Genomic DNA, 18,999 nt, shown 5'->3' with positions numbered 1-18,999 from the left:
TGGTTAAAAAACTCCACCAATTTTGTCTTTTTTAGCCATAGTTTCTTAAGGAAGACTTGAATTAGAAAGGGTAGCTTATATGTCATGAGGATGTCTTTTTTATACAGAATAAATTTAAGAAATATGAAATCAAATGTGTAAATAATGGATGAAATGTTACACCTATCAATTTCTTCATAAAATAAAAGAAAAACAAAAGCTAAAGATTTAACAACAGATTTATTAACAAATCAATATGAAATCATTCTCAAGTTTATATTAATATTTATCGAGATAATGATATAAAAGAAATAAAAAAACCCCACATCATTGGGCCTGCTCTGTATTATTCTCTAGCAAGGGTGTAAAGTTTTGAGGGGTGGACTCCAGCACTTCCTCATTTTGGATCAGACGAGGATCAACAATGTTAAATCTTGTGGGTTTAACACTAGGCTGTGCACTAACAGCCGCAGTAGGACCTCCTGTCACACCACTGTCTGTTGCCACTGTTGTTTGTTGACTTCCAATACTTTCAGTACTTTGATTATTGAAATTTTCAGGTGTAACAGAATAACCTATGGTTGAAGTTGTGGGATAATAAGTGTTTACTGGCGGATATTGCCCCATAGGGTGAAGTTGCTGTGACCACTGTTGAACAGAAGGAAACTCAGAGTATCTAGGGGGTGGGAGATGAGTAGGTACATAGAAATTCCCTGGATGTGGTGGTAAATATGCTGGGGGGTAGTAGGGAACATTGTGATATTCATTCTGTCCCCAGCTGTTCACATTTTCATTTGATGGGTAGGAGTTATTCCCACTGTCAGGGAGAGGAATGTCCTGAATCTGTTCAGACTTAATCTCTGGAGTGGGAAATTCAGATTTAGCATTGGCTGTTCCTTTTGGTGCTTCCAATGATGAATTAACAGGGGAGGTTATTTCAGATTTCACCCCTGAATTATTCTGAATATTCAGTCTTTCCTGAGACAGAAAGTCCCCTATTTGTTTTTCTGATATTTTGGTAGGTTTTGTAGAATTAGCTGTTCCTTTGAGTTCTATCTGTACATTGTCATTATCGTAATACATTGACGGGGGCGCAAACTCAGAAATCCTTTCCTCTCTCTTACTCTCAAAGTACCTCTGCTCATTGGAAACAGGAAATAGTTCTGTGAATCAAACAAAAATCATGATTAATATTTATTTTGTGGACCCAAGCTTTTCTTTTGTATATGTGGAGTACATGTACATATATACACAACTTATGCAAATGTGATTCCAAAAGTTAAGAGGTTTAAATATTACCCTTTCTTAAATGAAAATAAAATTAATAAAAATTGCTTAATTTTTGAAATAGTTTCCATTTGGCTTTGTATTATTTCTTATTCTTAACTTCATTATACCACGGTGTATTCAAAGATCTTTTTTCTCTTACTTTCTTTCCCTTTATCCCATTCTCTCTGTGTACTGTGATTCCGAAGGTTTTCATCGCGAGTCAGAAGTACTGGTTCCTTTTTGACTGTTGCTTCTTGTTTGACTGGTTCCCTTCCCTCTGAGTTATCTCCCTGTACAGCTTCATCCAGCTTAGGTCCTATTTCATCATCACCATCTCCTTCTGGATCTAAAATATTAATTGATAAAATACTACACTACTGATGAAGTAAGATCAAATTCACTGATGAAATATGATCAATTTGAAAGATGTTAGCATATGGATTCCGATCTAAAATACTTTCTGATAGATTTTGGTACAAAATTTTTATGGAAAAAGATATTTAGAAATGATTATGATGAAATATGAAGCATGATAACTATAACTGTTACAATAGATCTCCCTTTATCTGTTTGTAATTGTACATTTAAAACTCCCAGAAAATTATATCTTAAAATGCGCACTGTTCAAATACACATTCAAATTGACACAGGGTATTTAGCGAGGAACTTGACACATTGCCAAGGTGACTGTGTCTCCAGTAAAATCAAATCAAGTTGAAAATTTTTCATCATCAGAAGCAATGAGTTTTCTCTCTGTAATACTGCTTGCAAGCTCTAAAGCAGTGCAACAGATGGACATAATGTGGGTTACAATACTGTAGATTCCTAATTAAATGCTAGGAATTAATATCCGCGTAAAATCGTGAGTAGCACATCTCGAAGATTCCAAAATCATACTTTTTTCGCACCTTTCGCCCTCGTTGTCAGTGGGAAAATTTAAGACCGGGCTAATCCCAAAGTCTGGAATTATTTCTCTTTAAACAAAACTGTGTCTGGGCAAATTCAAGACAGGACGAAACTGGCTGCAAGTGTAGAGGGGTGAAAATTACATGGGGCGAAAATAACCCTGTATACAGTATTAACTATATGAAACTATGATACAAATTCTGTGTTTGTGATTTTATATTCTTGCAATTTAATGCAAAACATTCAAATAGCAGAATTAAGTACTCGGGTAAAATAAAGAATCTACAGTAATGTAAATTTTCTTGCTCGACAAGAATAAGAAAGAAAGGGCTGATTGGATACCTTCAGGTAGTTCAGTAATTCCCTCTCTCTGCATCTTCCTTTTCTTTACTTTGGCCAGCCTAGCCTCTAAGATGGCTTTTCTTTTCTCCTTTATTTTCTCTCTACGATTTCTTTCATCTTTAGTCTAGTTTAAGAAAAAAAAATAAAGTGATTAAAAAATCATTTTTGCATTTTTTCTTATAATCAAAAATAATAAAGATATAACTCATCCTCAGATATAAATGATTCTTTTTCTCTCAATACACATTTCATTAATAATTATCAAGAATGTCGGGTACACTTGTTTTAACAAGAGATGAATTACAGCTGTAGAAGAATAACTGTTGATTTTTTAACAAACTTCACCTTGTCTCTGATATCTTTCAAAGTATCCAGTTGTTCTTTCCTTGACTCCTCATCTTTGGCAAACTGATAAAATCCTACACCATGGGTCCTTATTTCTGTATCATTAAAAAAATTATATGTATTAGGTCAACTAAAGGCCCATTATTTCTTTCAGTTCTGGGTAAATGAAAAGCATGAACACATATCTGTTTCCTCTGATGCAATTCTAGCAAAGATGAAGTTAACATTTGAATGAATGAAATGTTTGATTGCTGTGTAAAGCTATTGAAAACATATCTGTAGAAATAAAATGTACCTCAGTTCTATGAATTGCAATAAGAAATTCAGGATATACAAAACAGAAAATGTTTACTGAAAAGATAAACAGCGCTATCGACTTCCATCTTACCGTCGTACTGGACATTCGCATAATGGATGGGCTGGTTCATGGCCGCCAATTCCTCCTCCTCCCATTTCTGACGCAGCATCTCTTTGTGCATGTCATTGGACATGAGCTCAGCAGACCTGTTATCTGCCTTCACATCACTACAAAACAATAATTGATACAAATTATTACATCTCAAAACATTCAGAATTACACGAATAACAAATTTACATTTCATAATATCTAAAATTACATTTACATAATTACAACTCACATTATCTCAAATCATAGCATTTGAATTATGATATGAAATCTCATGGCATCAAACTGTTACATATACAGCTATGCAAAATATTTCCTTTAAGATATCCCAATGTATTACATCTCAAACCATATATATATCTTAAAGTATCCAAGTCATATAAACTAAATCATTTCATCATTATCAACATCCAAATCATTACTTAACTACAAAAATTCAAATCATTAAACCTCCAAAGAATCACTAGTAAGATTTTTTTCTCTTCAGAAATACAATCTACTGACAAAAACAAAATGCTACATGTACATGTACCTATTGGTTTGATGAAGTTTCTTGTCTTGTTTCATCAGCTGTGGTAGGTCCTTCTTCATGCACCTCCTGGATCTCCCAAACCCATCCACGTAGTCCACCCTAAACATAAATAAATAGGTTGATCATAATACAAGAAAATCACAAAGGTTATAGACTTATAGTTACCAGTTAGCTACACCGGTATTTTTTTCTTTGAGTGACCGTGGCAAACACGTTATGGAAAGCTACTGCTACACCAAATCTTTAAATCATTGTAAATTAGTTAATTACCATTCCTCTTCTTCATTGGCTGGAGGAGGAACTACAGCACGCCTCAAAAGTTCCTCCTCTTGTCGCTCCCTCTCTTCTTCCTCTTCCTTCCTCCTTCGGTCCCTGTCATCCACAATCTTGTCAATGGCTTTTTTCTGAAAGTCCACCAAGTAGACCTGACTTCCATCTTCCTCTGTAGATTCACCAATTTAATAAATTTACTCAAAATTAAGAAAGGTTTAATACTTCTAGAGGATAACTCTAGCAAGAACCTATTGTACTCATTAACCATAAATTAATCATCTATCTATCATATAACTTATAAAAATTGACTTACTTGCACTGCCTTAATTAAGTTTGAAAAGTAAAGTAAATTCATTGGTACAAATATACCTGGAATATCACTTCCTTGGGCTATTTTCTCATACAATTTGGCCTTTGCTTCTAAACATTTCCTAGAAATGATAGAACAAGGCTAATTTAGTAAGACATTCAAATTCACACATGAAAAATAGCTTGAACCCCGCCCCCTAAATTGTTCCATGAAAAATAAATAAGTTCAATGTAATCTAACAATTTTACATGTACATGTTATTACCTTAGTATCACCATCAATTACACCAAATAACCTCACCTGGATTTTTCAAACTGATTGGCCTCTTCGATCTTCTCTTCCAAGTCCTTACTACTTCTCTCTAATACACCCTTGTTTTTCTTGGTCCATATTGTTGCTTTCTACGCAAATAATAAAATAAAAATGGTATTAAAAATACAACCTTAAACATACAAAGTAACAATACATAATTTGGATTTTAAATATAAATTTATATTGCTTATAAATGATATTCTGTAGAGTACAGCTTCTCTCAAATTGCACTCATCACCTTTTCCACAGCCTTTCCTCTGATGACATTTACACTCTGATTTTGTAGTTTCTGTTTCTTAAATTCTTCTTGCTTCCTGAACAGTTCTGCCTTGAGATCAATAATCTGAAGAGGAAAAAAATGTCAAAAGTATATTTTCACATCTGACACAATAAAGGTAGCAAGGGACAGTTTTGGATAAAGTACCCGTAAATATTTTTGTAAAATTGAGAGTTGCTGTACTTAAAGGCTTATGAGTGTTGCTAAAATTCATGAAATGATTTTTAATGATTATCATTAGTTAACGGGGTGTCTCTTGTTGAAATTTATATGCAATATGTAGGCCCCATATGTTAGGTACATGAGAATCAGAAGTAAAATGCGAAATTTGCGGCTATGACTGTTGTGTTCACTTTACACCATGAACATTGTAAACTATATACACCGGTAAGTTTCTGACATGTGATAGTGCAACATGCACGCGGTATGGAATGTCAACCCTCTGCAGGGAATTAGCTTGGGGAGGTCTTAAAAAGTTGAAAAATCATGAAAAATTAGCAAAACATGAAAGGGTCAAAATCTCATAAAAACCAGTATGTAAAGAATTTTACAGGTTTTGATTAGTAATTTTCTTCAGAAATTGGTGATTGGCCTTATAAAGAGTGAATTAAAGGTATTTGTGCTGGATGGGAACTGAGGAAATTCTAGTTACAGAGTTCCGAAGACCTGACAATGAATTGTATCAAAAAAACTGTCCCGTGCCACCAAAGATTAAAGAACCATGATCGAAAACTGGCACAAGTGTGGCTTGAAACTCTTTGACAGTTTGGTGATGTATGTGTTCTAAATAACTAAACATATAACTTTGACCTAAAGTGACATAAGCAAAAATAACCGATCAATATTATCTTTAAATAAATAGTCTCAATTTTGCTTATTGGATGCGCTGTGGGTTTCAAACTTACAGATGAAGAGTTGACATCTCTTTTTTCCATTTTTTGAATCGCAAAAGTGATTAAGATTTTTTGGTACGCTTGTTTAGATAACTCGTACCTGGTTTAACTATTTTAAATCTAGTTTTTAGCAGGTATAGTACTTTGGAATTAAAATGCTACTATTAATCAATTATAAAGGTACAAAGTCTTGAACAATTTTGATGGATTAAATATTTTTCAATGAAATATTTTATTTTTTTTTCCGGGATTAATGGTTTTAAAAATAATTTTATGACAAGCTTATATTAGACCGAGATTATTGAAAATTTCTCACCTGAAGGTAAGGTTGGTAAAACAATCACATTTCTTTTTCGATTACGAAGTAAGAAAAACGAGATGAAAACGACACTTTTTTTTCTTTTTTGTCAGAAGGACATAGAAGTCATTGCATGAAGAATTTTTCCTTTTTTTTTTCAGGTTGTTTGTTAATTATTTCCAGAGTACAACAAAAAAACTAAAGACAATTAGTTGAATGGGAACCTAAGAACACACTTCTTCACATTTTCATCCTACTGCTCTATACAAAGTTGTCCGAAATTGACTAAGGTACCTTAGTTCAATGGTAAACTCTCGTTAATTATAACTATATTGAAAACTGATACCTGTAATTAAAAAAAGATGCAAACACAGCTTCTCAGATTGTAAAGGTTTTTAAAAATAATTATGACTAGTGATACAATTGTAACTGTCACTGCACAAATATGTAAAATTTTATGCTGTGTAATTATAAGCATAACTATGAATGATTTCAAAACAGGCCATGAATCCAGCAGTAGGCAAACTGCCAGATGGGTCACAAATGTTAGGAGCCACTGCAGTTCAGCCCATTGCTATTCAGCAGCCGATGGGGGTCAGGCAGCAGATCCCGGCCACAATTCCTGGGACCCCTTCGCAGGCAGAGACCAAGGTCCTGGACAAGCGGCGCCTTCAGGAGCTGGTGAAAGAAATCGACCCCATGGAGCAGCTGGATGAGGATGTTGAAGAGGTAATTAATTAATTACCCCACATGATTTATTAATTTCCTTATGTAATTGATTAATCTATTACCATACTTCCCTAACTAAAGAAAGCAATGGCACTGGATGATTAGAATATTACTTTTTTTTAACTATGTCAGTTGTTTTGCATTGAAATAGAATGACCTACATGATTGCAGTGTTTAGTTCTGTAGAAGGTCAGTAAAAAAAAAAATTATGAATGGCAATGTGGAGTCTGTAACATCTTGTATTGAATTTCTTCATTATATGCAAACAAAACATTGGGCTCCTCAACAGATCAAAACACTTTGCTTTACCGGACTTTAACAACCAAGCATATTTAGTATAGAGTCAGAAACAAACCTAACTAGGGTGCTCAAGTGGACAATTCACTCGATTCTCACTGCTGCGACCCAAGTTCGATCCCCATGATTAAAAGTGGTTGTAAGTGAAAGGGTATGGTTACTATGGTAGTCACCCACTTGGACACATTGGTTTTCTCTATAAACGCCAGCTTCCTCCCACATCAGTGACCTACTTGCTCTACCATCAGTGCCAAGGAGAGCTATTAATATAATTTTAGATCTTGTGTGTCAATTGTTGTGAAATAGATAAAGTTAAGTTTTTAAACACAAACCTAATTAGCAATATTTGATCATAATTAAAAGCAGTACAATTTATATCAAAATTTGAAATGTCATAAAATACTTAGCAACACATTTTGGTCAAGACTTTGTTGACTTACAGAAAAGTTGGTAGACTAGAAGAAATCTCATAAGGAAATCCCTTCTTTTCATAATTTTTTTTGTAACAACTCCTTCAGATTGTCCCTTTGATTATCTGTTGGCATTATCTATAAGAAGTCTTACTGCTGGCATCAAAAGTAATAAAAGTCTATCAAGTTATCTTTATTTTTGTAGGCTTTGCTCAATATAGCTGATGACTTCATAGACAGTATTGTGACCTCTGCTTGTCAAATTGCCAAACATAGGAAGTCCAGTACCTTAGAGGTCAAGGATGTTCAACTTCATTTAGGTATCTCTCCTCAGACTGAATTTTCTCTTTGAAATATTCATCTTTAAACACTGTTGACTGATTGTGTCAAAAACATCTGAAAAGAATTAATTAAATTTTGCATAGATAGGAAATATTAGCATTTATCAGCTTGAATTTGAATTGTTTTCTGTAGAGCGTAACTGGAACATGTGGATTCCTGGATTTGGAATGGATGATCTGAAGCCTTACAAGAAGGCCTCAGCCACAGAGGCTCATAAACAGGTGGGTGTTGATATCAGTCACATATTGTATTGTTCAGTTATCACAGTCAATCTCAGAAAATAACCTGTGTTATTGCATAAATCTATGAGTTTTTATGAAAACGTCTGTGAGAATGTTTTTTTTAGCCTTTATAAAATATTCCAAAAGTTTTTGATAATGTATTAGAAACTAATTTTTTCATTCATTTATAATATGTGTAACATGCCAATTACATGTACAAGAACATTTATCGTACATGCTTGTATGGATATTTTCATGCTTGGGTTTAGCTGATAAAGTACATATGTACTTGTATGGTCTTTACAATTTTCATAGTCACATTCATTTGGTAATAAATTAAAAGACATTTTACTTGAAAGAATACTTAAGATATTTTCTTAATTCTGTCATTATTGTATCCAGTGCAAGTCATCAAATTGACACCATGTTTATTTCTTATAGAGAATGGCACTTATCCGAAAGACTTTAAAGAAGTACTAGTGCATACTTTGGAGGTTTGAGCTTCGTGAACAACCAGTAAATTAATGCAAAAGTTGTGAAAAGTTAAATCATGAGAGTCTGAAGGCAAGACTTTGAACTACTGGTAAATCCTTTACCATAAACGCTTCATGATGTATGTGTGAACAGTTCGTTTCATAACCTCATTACAGAGGTTATGGTAATTGATTTTGTAGGTAATACACCTCTTTGGTGTCATATTGTTCTTGTAATGTTTACTTAAAAATATTATGTACATTTTATTCCATTTGAATATATTCTAAATCAAAGTGTTGAGAGGTACAGTTATCTCAAATTATTCTGTATAAATAAAGCACCGCAATGTTATTCATATGTATGTGAAGGAAAACTTTCATTAAGATCATCATAATTCATCATCAGATTCATAATAAACATTTCTTAGTTACCTCAGACAGTGTTATCTTTCTTTATCAAAAAATTAAAAGTTACTGCAGACCCCTAATTTTTAATTAAATGTTAGAAACTAATGTCCGTGAATAATTGCAAATAGCAAATCTTGCATATTTTAGAATCTCATGTTAATTTTTTTGACGGGTATGAACTTAATGAAACTATTATTAAAATCCCCCATTAGTGATTTCATATTCCTGTGATTTGATGCAAATTGGCTGAATTGCAGAATTAAGTGCTAGTGTAAGATAAGCAATCTACAGTATTTTATTGCTTTGAAACCTCAGGTATTACCAGGTACACATGGTGCATTATTCCAGAACATGCAAGTGCCAGAAGAGAAATGATTATTACATGTTACACCACTTTAGTGAGATACTTATCTTTAGATATATCAGTGCTTACAAATTTGCTTCTACATGTTACTGGAAAAATGTGTCAACAAATGCAAGATCAATGCATTGTATTGTATTTCTTTTTGTTATCTACATAATCATACTATGCTATCAATGCTCATACATTTGATACAGCAAGATACTGTCCATTTATTTACCTATCATCTATTTATGCATAAATGAGCAAGCTGTTTATGATATTCTTTATTAGATAACAATGTATAACAGCTTGATACACACAATTGTATTCACAATCTTGGTAGTACACAAACAGAAGTCTCGAGTCCATTATGCTTCAGTCAATATATGTCACATCTGTACACTGCACATAAAAAAAAATATCTGCAGAATTGAAGTAGAAATTGTTTTTTTTAACTCTTTCATCAAGAAGATTATACATGTATTTGTCAAATCATCCGAAGATTAGAAAAAATGGATGACATATATTGCCATAGCACATCAAAATTCTTTTTAACAAGAAGTTCACATCACAAATTCATAATTATGGTGAATGCAGTTGTCCCATTGCATGTATTTATATATAAGCCAAAAACACATGGCTGGATAGTATCATGAGTCTCAATATTAGGAGATCTCTGACTCAGGAGCTCGCGGCCTGCTTGAGCATGGGTTGAGTGACCGGCCAGGTATCCGGATTACACTGTTTAGCCTGGATTTCTGCCTCTGAGGGTTGGATCGGAACATGAATTGGCATTTGCTGTCCAGTTACGTTCAGAAGTTTTAACTCCACTTTTCCGAGTTGTAAATAGTCCTGAGGAAAAAGGTAAGATATTGAATAAGAACTGTTTTCTCTACCGGTATATCATGTATATAATGTATTACAGTTTTGAAGATGTTTAAAATTTATTGAATGTTATTTTAAAATCATGTGTTATAAAAACAAGATCTTTTTTAATCAACTTACATTCCAGTCTTCTTCTTCAAAAAACATATTATCGAGTAATTCAGTGTCATCGCTCACTGCAAATAAACACCAAAAAAGAAAATAATTATCTGCTGTTCTCATCAAAAAAGAAGATTATATGCTTCCTGAAAAAATCAATGCCACAGCTACATTTTACGTAACTACTGTAGATTTCTTATATTACGCTGCCTAGTACTTATTTCTGCAATTCCACAGTGAGAATAATATAAAATCGTGAAAGCCAAACCTTTAGTATTACTGAATAGACATTTAGTTCACAACTGTCAGAAAAATAAAACGAGATTTTAAATTCCGGGTCCATGCTTCTTGCGATTTCATGGGGATATTAATTCCTTGTGTATGATTAGGATTTGAGGAATCTACAATAGATCATTTTTATTTTCATGTTTATTCAAGGTCTCACCATTGTCACTGTCTTCATCAGATTCCACTGTCATACCCCTCGCTAAAGAAAACACCTTCTCTTCCACTGCCCTCTGGGTGGCACTTTTGGGTCGCACTGAAATATTTACATACATCATATGTACTGTTATTAATGTCTCTCTCTAAAGGCTGTATAGTGGATTACTATTAAATATAATAATAAAATCATAAGGTGTAATATTTTATATATTTTGATCTTTCCTCTGGAGGCTTTGTAATCTTTAATTATTATTTGCCAATAGTGACTGTCCATGTGTTGTAAAGTGTCAAAAATATTTTTTTAAACACTTGCATTCATTATGCATGAATACCATGCTGATGCAGTTATCATATTTTGATAAGAATCATAATTGGTAGATATTTACATTATATAGCTTTGAACAATGACACATCAGTGATTTATATCAACTTTGTTCCTTAGAGCCTCTTTATCAATCAAAGATATGAAGCTTTAAATTATAAAGAGTAAATACAGGCATCCGCAGCATGGATATATTATTTCCCTCTCTTAAATTTTGATTTTATTTATATGGATTATAGGTAGGAGACTTATGACCATGACTTTTGTCGTGTTTTAGAGACTTGAGTCTTTGAAACATGACAAAAGTGTATAATCCAATCAAAATTATCTCCCCCACCCCCCCCCCCCCCCCCCCCCCCCCCGTGAAAAGGAAAAGGAGGAAGTTGTATTGCATCATCAGCCTGTGATAATAAAGCAGCATCATCTCTTACCAACAGGTTTATAGACCGCCCCATCACCGTCACCACTGTCATAAAGAACCATCTGTTTGGAGTTGGTCCTATCGTTGATTGACAGGTTTCCCAGGTCCATCTCTAGAACTCCCGTCTCCTCCAAATTCTCATTTTCTTCAAACTGTGTCAAGAAGAATTTTCTGTGGAAAACAAAATTTGATTAAATTATGATGAGAGAAACAATACAATGAAATTATAGGGATACTACAGAATATTAGTGCACTGTACAAATAAAAAAACTAATTAAATTTGAAAAGATTTCAGATGGGTGGGATGTCACTCTGAGATTTCAATGTGGATGGGAGTTTGATCATCATATTCATATATAGTTTTAAAATTTTCAAATTAAACAGTTTTTGACAATGAAATGCTGCATTTATGCATTTAAGAAATTCTAAGTAAAAAGATAAAAATTATAAAACTTAATTATGATTGGTTTTGAACTAAATTTTGAGATGATAAGCTGACACTTATTGCCCAATGCATTGTAAAATAAGATAACAAGATAAATTGTAGAAACTAACAGCTATTTTATTTTATTGTTGATAATTCCAAATACAGAATATTATCTACTGGAAGTGTTCTATATACCTCCTAAAATCTCAACTGCAGTAATTATAAACATTTGCCGATAATGTTATTGACCTCTGACTGTATAGAAATTCAATATCTCTGAGGAGGTTGTTAGACAGAGTTGTAAAAAAATAATTCCCAATGAAATCATTACAGCAACATACTGGAAATAGCAATTTCATGTTACAATTCCCAGTTGTCACATTATTAGACCAACTAACCCTAAAATCTATCTGAATCTTGATTCTCCATATCATTAGAGAAATTGATTTTCTAAAGGCAATGGTTTTACTGCAGTCATTGTTTCGGCTTAATTGACTTAATTGAAACACTTTGTCACATTGGGGCTCTCTGGCGAAGTGAGTGAACTTTAAAAACCGATGATGACCAATTTCAAAGCCATAATGGTCCTGGTTTTTTTTTCTTTCAGACAACTTTCTTGAGAAAACAGTTTACCTTGAATGGTAGTTCCTTGCAGTCATGCAGCAGGAATTATGACCATGAAAAATTTATAACCATTTAAAAAATATCCCCAGAAATATATATATAATATATATATATATATATGCTATTGATTATATACTTATAACAAGAAGTCAATCAAGCCAATGTTCACAAAAGCCAATGCTCTCTAATAATACCATCACTCTGATGTGAATATATGCTCTACTGTGAATAAACACATGCTCGGTTAAAGAATATTGCATTTGCAATGGAAATTTAGTATAAAAGACAAGACCATGTTGTATTTTGAATATAACATGAACTACTTGTTTTAAACACTTACACATAGCATAATTAATTGTTCCTCACATGAACTTCAATGTGAAAAGAGCATTCGCATACATTTCACATAAAATTTTAACATGATAAATATGTACCAGCTTGTATATAGCACAAAATGTAATTTGTATCAAGAACATTTTTCTCTTCATATTATCATCAACATGGTAATCCTTTTAGACCATGACACAATGTAATGTAGTGCTGATTGCACAGTACTTTTAGTTCTTTGATTTCTGTACCTTGAAATTTTAAGGTCCTCTATTTTACATTCAAACAATTCAGCCATGATTTCCAGATTTCCTTTCTCTAATCCTTCAACTTTTTCTCTGAGGGCCTCTGTGTCTTTTCTATGCAAATTCACCTAGAGTGAAAATAATACCAAATGAACATGTTTCATAATTCATAATATTTATATAATATAATCATAATTCATTGAATATAAGAACTTAGAGATTCATGCAAATATAAAAAAGAGTTGTTAATAATGATTGGTAAAATTACAATGAAAAACCTTCATATTATACAACATTTGCATATGTAAAAAAATAACACACTTTATTCCAAATTTTATCTGTTTGTGAATATGTACAGTACCGATCAGACCCAACCTAACAGAAAGTAAACCCCAACTAAACCCTGGGTTTACTTTCTGGGTGTACTCCGGGTTTACTAGAGTGGACCCAGAGTAAACCCAAAGTAAACCAAGAGTGGACACAGACGCTATGGTAATTAACTGTGTACCGGTATTCGGAATATACAAGGGGCAGGAATAACAGGCAGTAGGATGCTAAGATAAAAGACGATCTGCTTCACACTTCAGTGTGTACAGTTGACCTCAAAAGCAATTTCCAGGTAAATCCAAAGTAAACCCCGAGTAAACCAAAAGTAAACCCCGAGTGGACACAAATTTTCAAAAGTAAACCCAGAGTAAACCCAAAGTAAACCCCAAAAGTAAACCCGTGGTTTAGTTGGGGTTTACTCTGGTGTTAGGTTGGGTCTGATCGGTACTGTACATATACAGCATTAATTTTTTTAGACTATATAAGAATTACCTCTCTCGTCAGCCACTCATTATCCAATACCTCCCTCTGACTGTATTTATCCAGTTTTGATATGGCTTTCTGAAATCAAAGGATTGCACAAATTATATCATACCTGTATATAATGTGATGCCACTGTATTGCATGTAATGAATTTCTTGATTAGTGTCTTTGATTTTCATTTATTTATTTTCATCTGATGACAGTCAAAATCTGGTCATTTTAGCCATATATATGCAATCCTTAATGTTTAATAATTCACTGAGTTATCTCCCTTGAAAGAATAGTACAATGACAGTGAATGTTTCTCAGGCTTTGCAGCAATGATTATATTTTACCAAAGGGGAATAAATTAATAAAAAGTTACCATATAAAAATTGAGTTGTTTCCCTTTGCAACTCTACCAACTGTGGCAACAAATAAATTTTCAAGAAATTTCAGGCCTGCAAAACTTATCATACAATTTAGTTTTTTGGCCTAAATTGGATACATCCTAGATTCTAAGAACAGATTCTAGCTTAAATAATTATTATCATGATCCATTCTAAGAGCAGATATCTAACTATAACTACCTGAGTGGCAAGATCTTTCTGTTTATCCAACATGTTCTCTGTCCTGGAGGAAATTTCATTCTTTGACCTCTCGTTCGACTTCTCTAAATGAGCTGTAAAGTAAATTAATTAATATATTTATACAAAAACCAGCATTAACTGTGAAATCGGCAGGTTATGTCCATTTCACCAACAGAAATCAGTATTAACGAGGCCGGGTCTAATTTGTTCTGCCCTAGATTTTTGGATGAAACTTTTTACATGAATTTCTACTGATATAATTATTATTTTAAGATTAAAAAATAAGACATTTACCACACCGTTTGTTTAGGGGGTCATCTCAAAGTGTGTTAATCTTTAACATAGGACCCTATGGGATTTTGCTTGAAATGTATCAATTTTGCATATTTTTACATTTTTTCAAAACTTCTGCCCTAGGGATTTCTTTTTCTGTTCTACATATTAAAGTTATTGCTAAAAGGCATCTAATTGTCAAATAAAAAAAACCTTTTACCTCCTGGTTTGTTCCAGGGGTCTTATCAATGTTGATTTTTGTATGCCCAATTTCCCAGATTCGTCAGATAATGGCTATTTTTTATTTGACAAAAGTGGAAAAGGTGATCTAAATAGTATTATTAAAACATTCAGACATATTTAAGTAATAAAAAAATATTTAACATCACATATTAAGGGTCATTGATATAAAATACATGGTTACTGTCTGAAATATATGAATTTAGCTATATTTAGGAGGGTTAAGAAAACGTGACAGAAGGCTAGGCTTGCTGAATCCTCTTCACGTTTTCGACCCGAGCCCAAATATAGCTTATACTTCGAGACATTTATGTTTATTCCACAATATAACACTATTTTCAAGATATTTTCAACAATTTTCACTGAATATCTGCAGTTGAAACTATCACGCCATGGCGTCAACCAAGCAAAAAGATGACGTCACAATACAAATGAAACGCTGCGTGAAAGCGTGCGTACTCGTTCTGTACTCTGCCTCGTTAAATTAAGCTGACATGTTATGACTTTCACATATTCCTTTCCATTTCCATTTTTGTTTAAAAAAAGATTAATAATACTAGGTTTAAAGTACCTATTTATACCGTACCATGATTATATTTTGAGGAGAGTTGAAAATCCTTACCATATTTTTTTTTACTTTTTATGCATTTTGATCTTTTCTACATCCTGGAAACTAAGCTTCATTTCATTTATACCATGTTACCTGGTGTACGTATACTTTCTGATTATTTCTATTGCGCATGCATGAAAAAGAAAGGAAGCAGTTATTTATTGTAACATGTACTGTAAATTTCTACCCTCTTGCAATCTTGTAATGCACTTACTTTTCATTTCCTGAAAACTTGCTTCCATATCTTCAATGTCAGCTTCTAGAAGGTTTATCCTTTTCTTGTTTTTGTGTTGCTCCACATCACGGTAATTCTTGCAGTAATCCACTTCTTTCTGAACAAGTCTTATTTCCTCCTCAACTGAAGCAATCTGTTTCTTTACCCCTATAAATTAATCAAACTTTGAATTAATTTGAACATCTGAATTATTTTTACCTGGATGATTATTGATACATTAATTACCAAAATACTTACCGGTATATTTACCAAGTGAATTTGAGATGGAGTGCATAGTTACCAGTTTGTATATAAATGCATATTGTAATTAAACAAATCTAGCTAGTAGAACTTATCTACTGCATGGAGGATTTAAAACAATCAACGTGGATTGTTTTTGTTGACCCTGAATGTATATTCACAAAAAAAAGAAGAAAGACATGAACATTGAATTGTGACTCTCTCTAGGAATATTAATCTGCATGTGATTATTACTGATGGATTCAAAAGACAAATATTAAACATATAGTGAATATAAAAAAAATCCATTTGGTACACAATATTGCCAGATGAAGACAAACTTCAAAGCATTAAGTCAATTCCTTTACCTTCTATCTCTCTTTCTAGCTCTCTCTGTCTATCCCACTTGTCTTTCATGCACAAAATCACATCTTCTCTGCGCTTGATTTCCTCCTCTGAAAAGTACTGGTCTGCGATTTTTGCTTGTTCCAATAAATGTTTTATCAAGACTTCTTGCTCATCAAGTAAGGTAGTATTCTAGACCAAAAATATATGTAAACAAAACTTGTTTATTTTTCATAAACCATTTTTAAACCAAACAATACTTAATGCACTAGATGCATCAAACAAATGGAAACATTTTTGCCTTTGGTATTTTTATAATCAGAAAGTAAACTCACTTTAATTTTAAAAAAGTCCACGTCAAGTACAAAATGAGTACTTTACAAATGTATTTGGATATTAGCTAAGTTTATTCAATATTTCATTCAGTCATGTGCTATTTACATTATATTGTAAAAACTTTCTGATGAAAATTACATCACAATTAACACACAACATTTACCTTAGGTGGTTCAACAGTCATGTGTTTGGTTACTTACCCGGTCTGTGAGCTTCTTGTTTTTCTCTTCCCATCCTCTTGTTTCATACATTACATCTTCCAGTTTCTTTTCTATGATTCCAATTCTGTGGGGAAAAAACCCAAACCCAAACCATAATTAGTTTATCATTATTTAAAGTGGAGCACTAATTTTTGTGGATTTTATTGTTTATCGAGAGGATCCATGAAATATACAACGTTCAACAAAGTATGGAATTTCAGCCATTGTCTATGAAAATTAAATATCTATAATTTTTTTTTACAAAATCCACATTAGATGCCTCCAAAAGTTAACTAGTCAACAATACCAGTTGAATCAATAACAAAGATCTCGTTAAAGGGTTCAAAGAGATTTCATTGACACTCATATAACCAAAAGCTGGTGGGTGCTAGTGAATGTATATGGTTTGAACCTCAACGTATTTAGAAAGTATCAAAAAGTTTAGCAAAATGTAATGCATAATCAACATGAATTTGTGTAGGCCTAAATTGTGCTCACTCCTCATATTTCTTCACGGGCAAATAATTAGGTGCAAATAAAGTCCCTTTAAAAACAACATTGTACATACTGGTAGCCTAATATCGCCTCCTTAGCTGTCATCTGAGGTTCTCTGCTCTTCTTTCCTCCTTTTTTTCCTTTCTTCCCTCCTCCCTTTTTTCCTTTCTTTTTACCCATGATATGCTTTTTTCTCCTTATAGACGATTGACAAATTTATTTTCTGAAGCATAGAATACAAATAAGAACTGTTAAAGAAATTACTTTAATTCTCATTCCATCATCAGGTGTATAGTCGCGGACGAATTGAAGCAAATCATTTATGCTAGGTTATGAATGTTATAATTTACAAGAGAGTATATTTCCGATTTTAGTTATCTATATGTTAAAGTCTTACTGAAGAAGACTTATGGTTGTCTTTAATTGATATCTCTATATATGTTGAAATAACAAACACTCACTATTTGAGAATTAAGATGGCATATTTACCTTAAAACGTTTTAACTTCCAACGCACTTGCTTTTCCCACCATCTTGTTTTGATTAGCAACAGGAAAAAAGCTACTTCGTTGTTTTCGTATTCAACATTACATTAAGTCGTTCATAAAATACTTCGAATATAGCTATTAGCAACTACATGTACAAATTGAGATTTAAACGGGATAATGAAATATTTAATTGTAAAAACCGTAGTTTAATTAATTTGGAACCGGATAATTGACCATTTGATTGTTATGAAAAATTGCGTTATTTACATTGATTTTCTTAAATCTCAAATAATAGCTTTTTTAACATGCTTAACACGTTACCTTATTTGGATCAGTGAAAATTTAATTCTATATTGTAGATACATTTCACGTTGTTCTATATACTATGCATGTGGTATGCACCTTTTAAAAATCAAAGCTCCGTTTGTACACGGATCGAGGGGAGGTGGGGGGGGGGGGGGGGGGGGGTTACGGTGTTATACCAGAAAAAAATTACGCTCCCGGGAAAAGAGGATCCACGCCTGCTGTTAATTTTTTATTAGAACCAAAGTCATCTTCCAAACTTTTCTTAAAAATGTTTTCTATGCTACCGACCGGAGACCGACTAAATTTACACAAAGTATTTATATAACTATCCGTGACTCATAAACACAGATGAGTTTTACGTGCGTCACAATGATTATAGACATATTCTATGAAGATGCAGAGATGAGGCATATGGCAACATGCATATATACATGTACGTGGGTTAATGATACACATATCTGTCAGAATGGTCAATTTCTATTGAATACGTAAACAGTGAAATTGTTGAAACTAGCCACACTTGCAAATACTTCAGATTATACAGACCCCCCCCCCCCCCCCTAAAAAAAAAATCCCAGAAATTCCGCCAGTACTACATGCATAGGCGTCGGAACCGGGGGGAGGGGGGGGGGGCTTAGTTAGTTGCAAAGTTAGACCTAACCATCAGGGATATAGCATCATAGAGGGTTCAGCCCCCCCCCCCTTTTTCTTGCAG

At 33.1% G+C, this 18,999-nt stretch overlaps 3 protein-coding genes across 7 annotated transcripts; 1 reads left to right on the top strand and 2 right to left on the bottom strand.

Annotated features, from left to right (window-relative positions):
* Window positions 1-200: 200 nt before the first annotated feature.
* On the bottom strand, window positions 201-6,069 carry LOC105318756 (coiled-coil domain-containing protein 174). Its single transcript, XM_020063499.3, has 11 exons — window positions 5,857-6,069; window positions 4,913-5,017; window positions 4,663-4,763; window positions 4,422-4,483; window positions 4,050-4,221; window positions 3,780-3,878; window positions 3,230-3,366; window positions 2,842-2,936; window positions 2,497-2,620; window positions 1,409-1,594; window positions 201-1,142 (listed from the first exon to the last, which is right to left on the bottom strand). Exons 1-11 carry the CDS (start codon window positions 5,884-5,886, stop codon window positions 307-309), a joined length of 1,947 nt encoding a protein of 648 aa, XP_019919058.3. The 5' UTR covers window positions 5,887-6,069; the 3' UTR covers window positions 201-306.
* Window positions 6,070-6,129: 60 nt separating this feature from the next.
* On the top strand, window positions 6,130-9,050 carry LOC105318755 (transcription initiation factor TFIID subunit 12). 5 transcript variants are annotated; one of them, XM_011416011.4, is made up of 6 exons: window positions 6,130-6,166; window positions 6,304-6,448; window positions 6,644-6,871; window positions 7,784-7,898; window positions 8,053-8,141; window positions 8,583-9,050. In XM_011416011.4, the coding sequence occupies exons 2-6, from the start codon at window positions 6,446-6,448 to the stop codon at window positions 8,619-8,621; spliced, it is 474 nt and encodes a 157-aa protein (XP_011414313.2). In that variant the 5' UTR covers window positions 6,130-6,166; window positions 6,304-6,445; the 3' UTR covers window positions 8,622-9,050. The 5 variants fall into 5 exon arrangements, with proteins under 5 accessions (XP_011414313.2, XP_065926618.1, XP_034331979.2 ...); XM_066070546.1 differs by having other exon boundaries at window positions 6,134-6,166; window positions 6,304-6,432; XM_034476088.2 differs by having other exon boundaries at window positions 6,150-6,171.
* Window positions 9,051-9,634: 584 nt separating this feature from the next.
* On the bottom strand, window positions 9,635-18,126 carry LOC105318754 (coiled-coil domain-containing protein 83). Its single transcript, XM_011416007.4, has 12 exons — window positions 17,981-18,126; window positions 17,565-17,714; window positions 16,997-17,081; window positions 16,484-16,652; window positions 15,876-16,043; window positions 14,539-14,630; window positions 13,979-14,047; window positions 13,166-13,287; window positions 11,547-11,707; window positions 10,795-10,890; window positions 10,371-10,426; window positions 9,635-10,217 (listed from the first exon to the last, which is right to left on the bottom strand). Exons 2-12 carry the CDS (start codon window positions 17,669-17,671, stop codon window positions 10,047-10,049), a joined length of 1,296 nt encoding a protein of 431 aa, XP_011414309.2. The 5' UTR covers window positions 17,672-17,714; window positions 17,981-18,126; the 3' UTR covers window positions 9,635-10,046.
* Window positions 18,127-18,999: the final 873 nt, after the last annotated feature.

The sequence above is a fragment of the Magallana gigas genome, chromosome 9 (assembly GCF_963853765.1).
Source record: "Magallana gigas chromosome 9, xbMagGiga1.1, whole genome shotgun sequence".
NCBI classification, from domain to species: Eukaryota; Metazoa; Mollusca; class Bivalvia; order Ostreida; family Ostreidae; genus Magallana; species Magallana gigas.
This window is presented reverse-complemented; position numbering and strand designations above follow the sequence as displayed.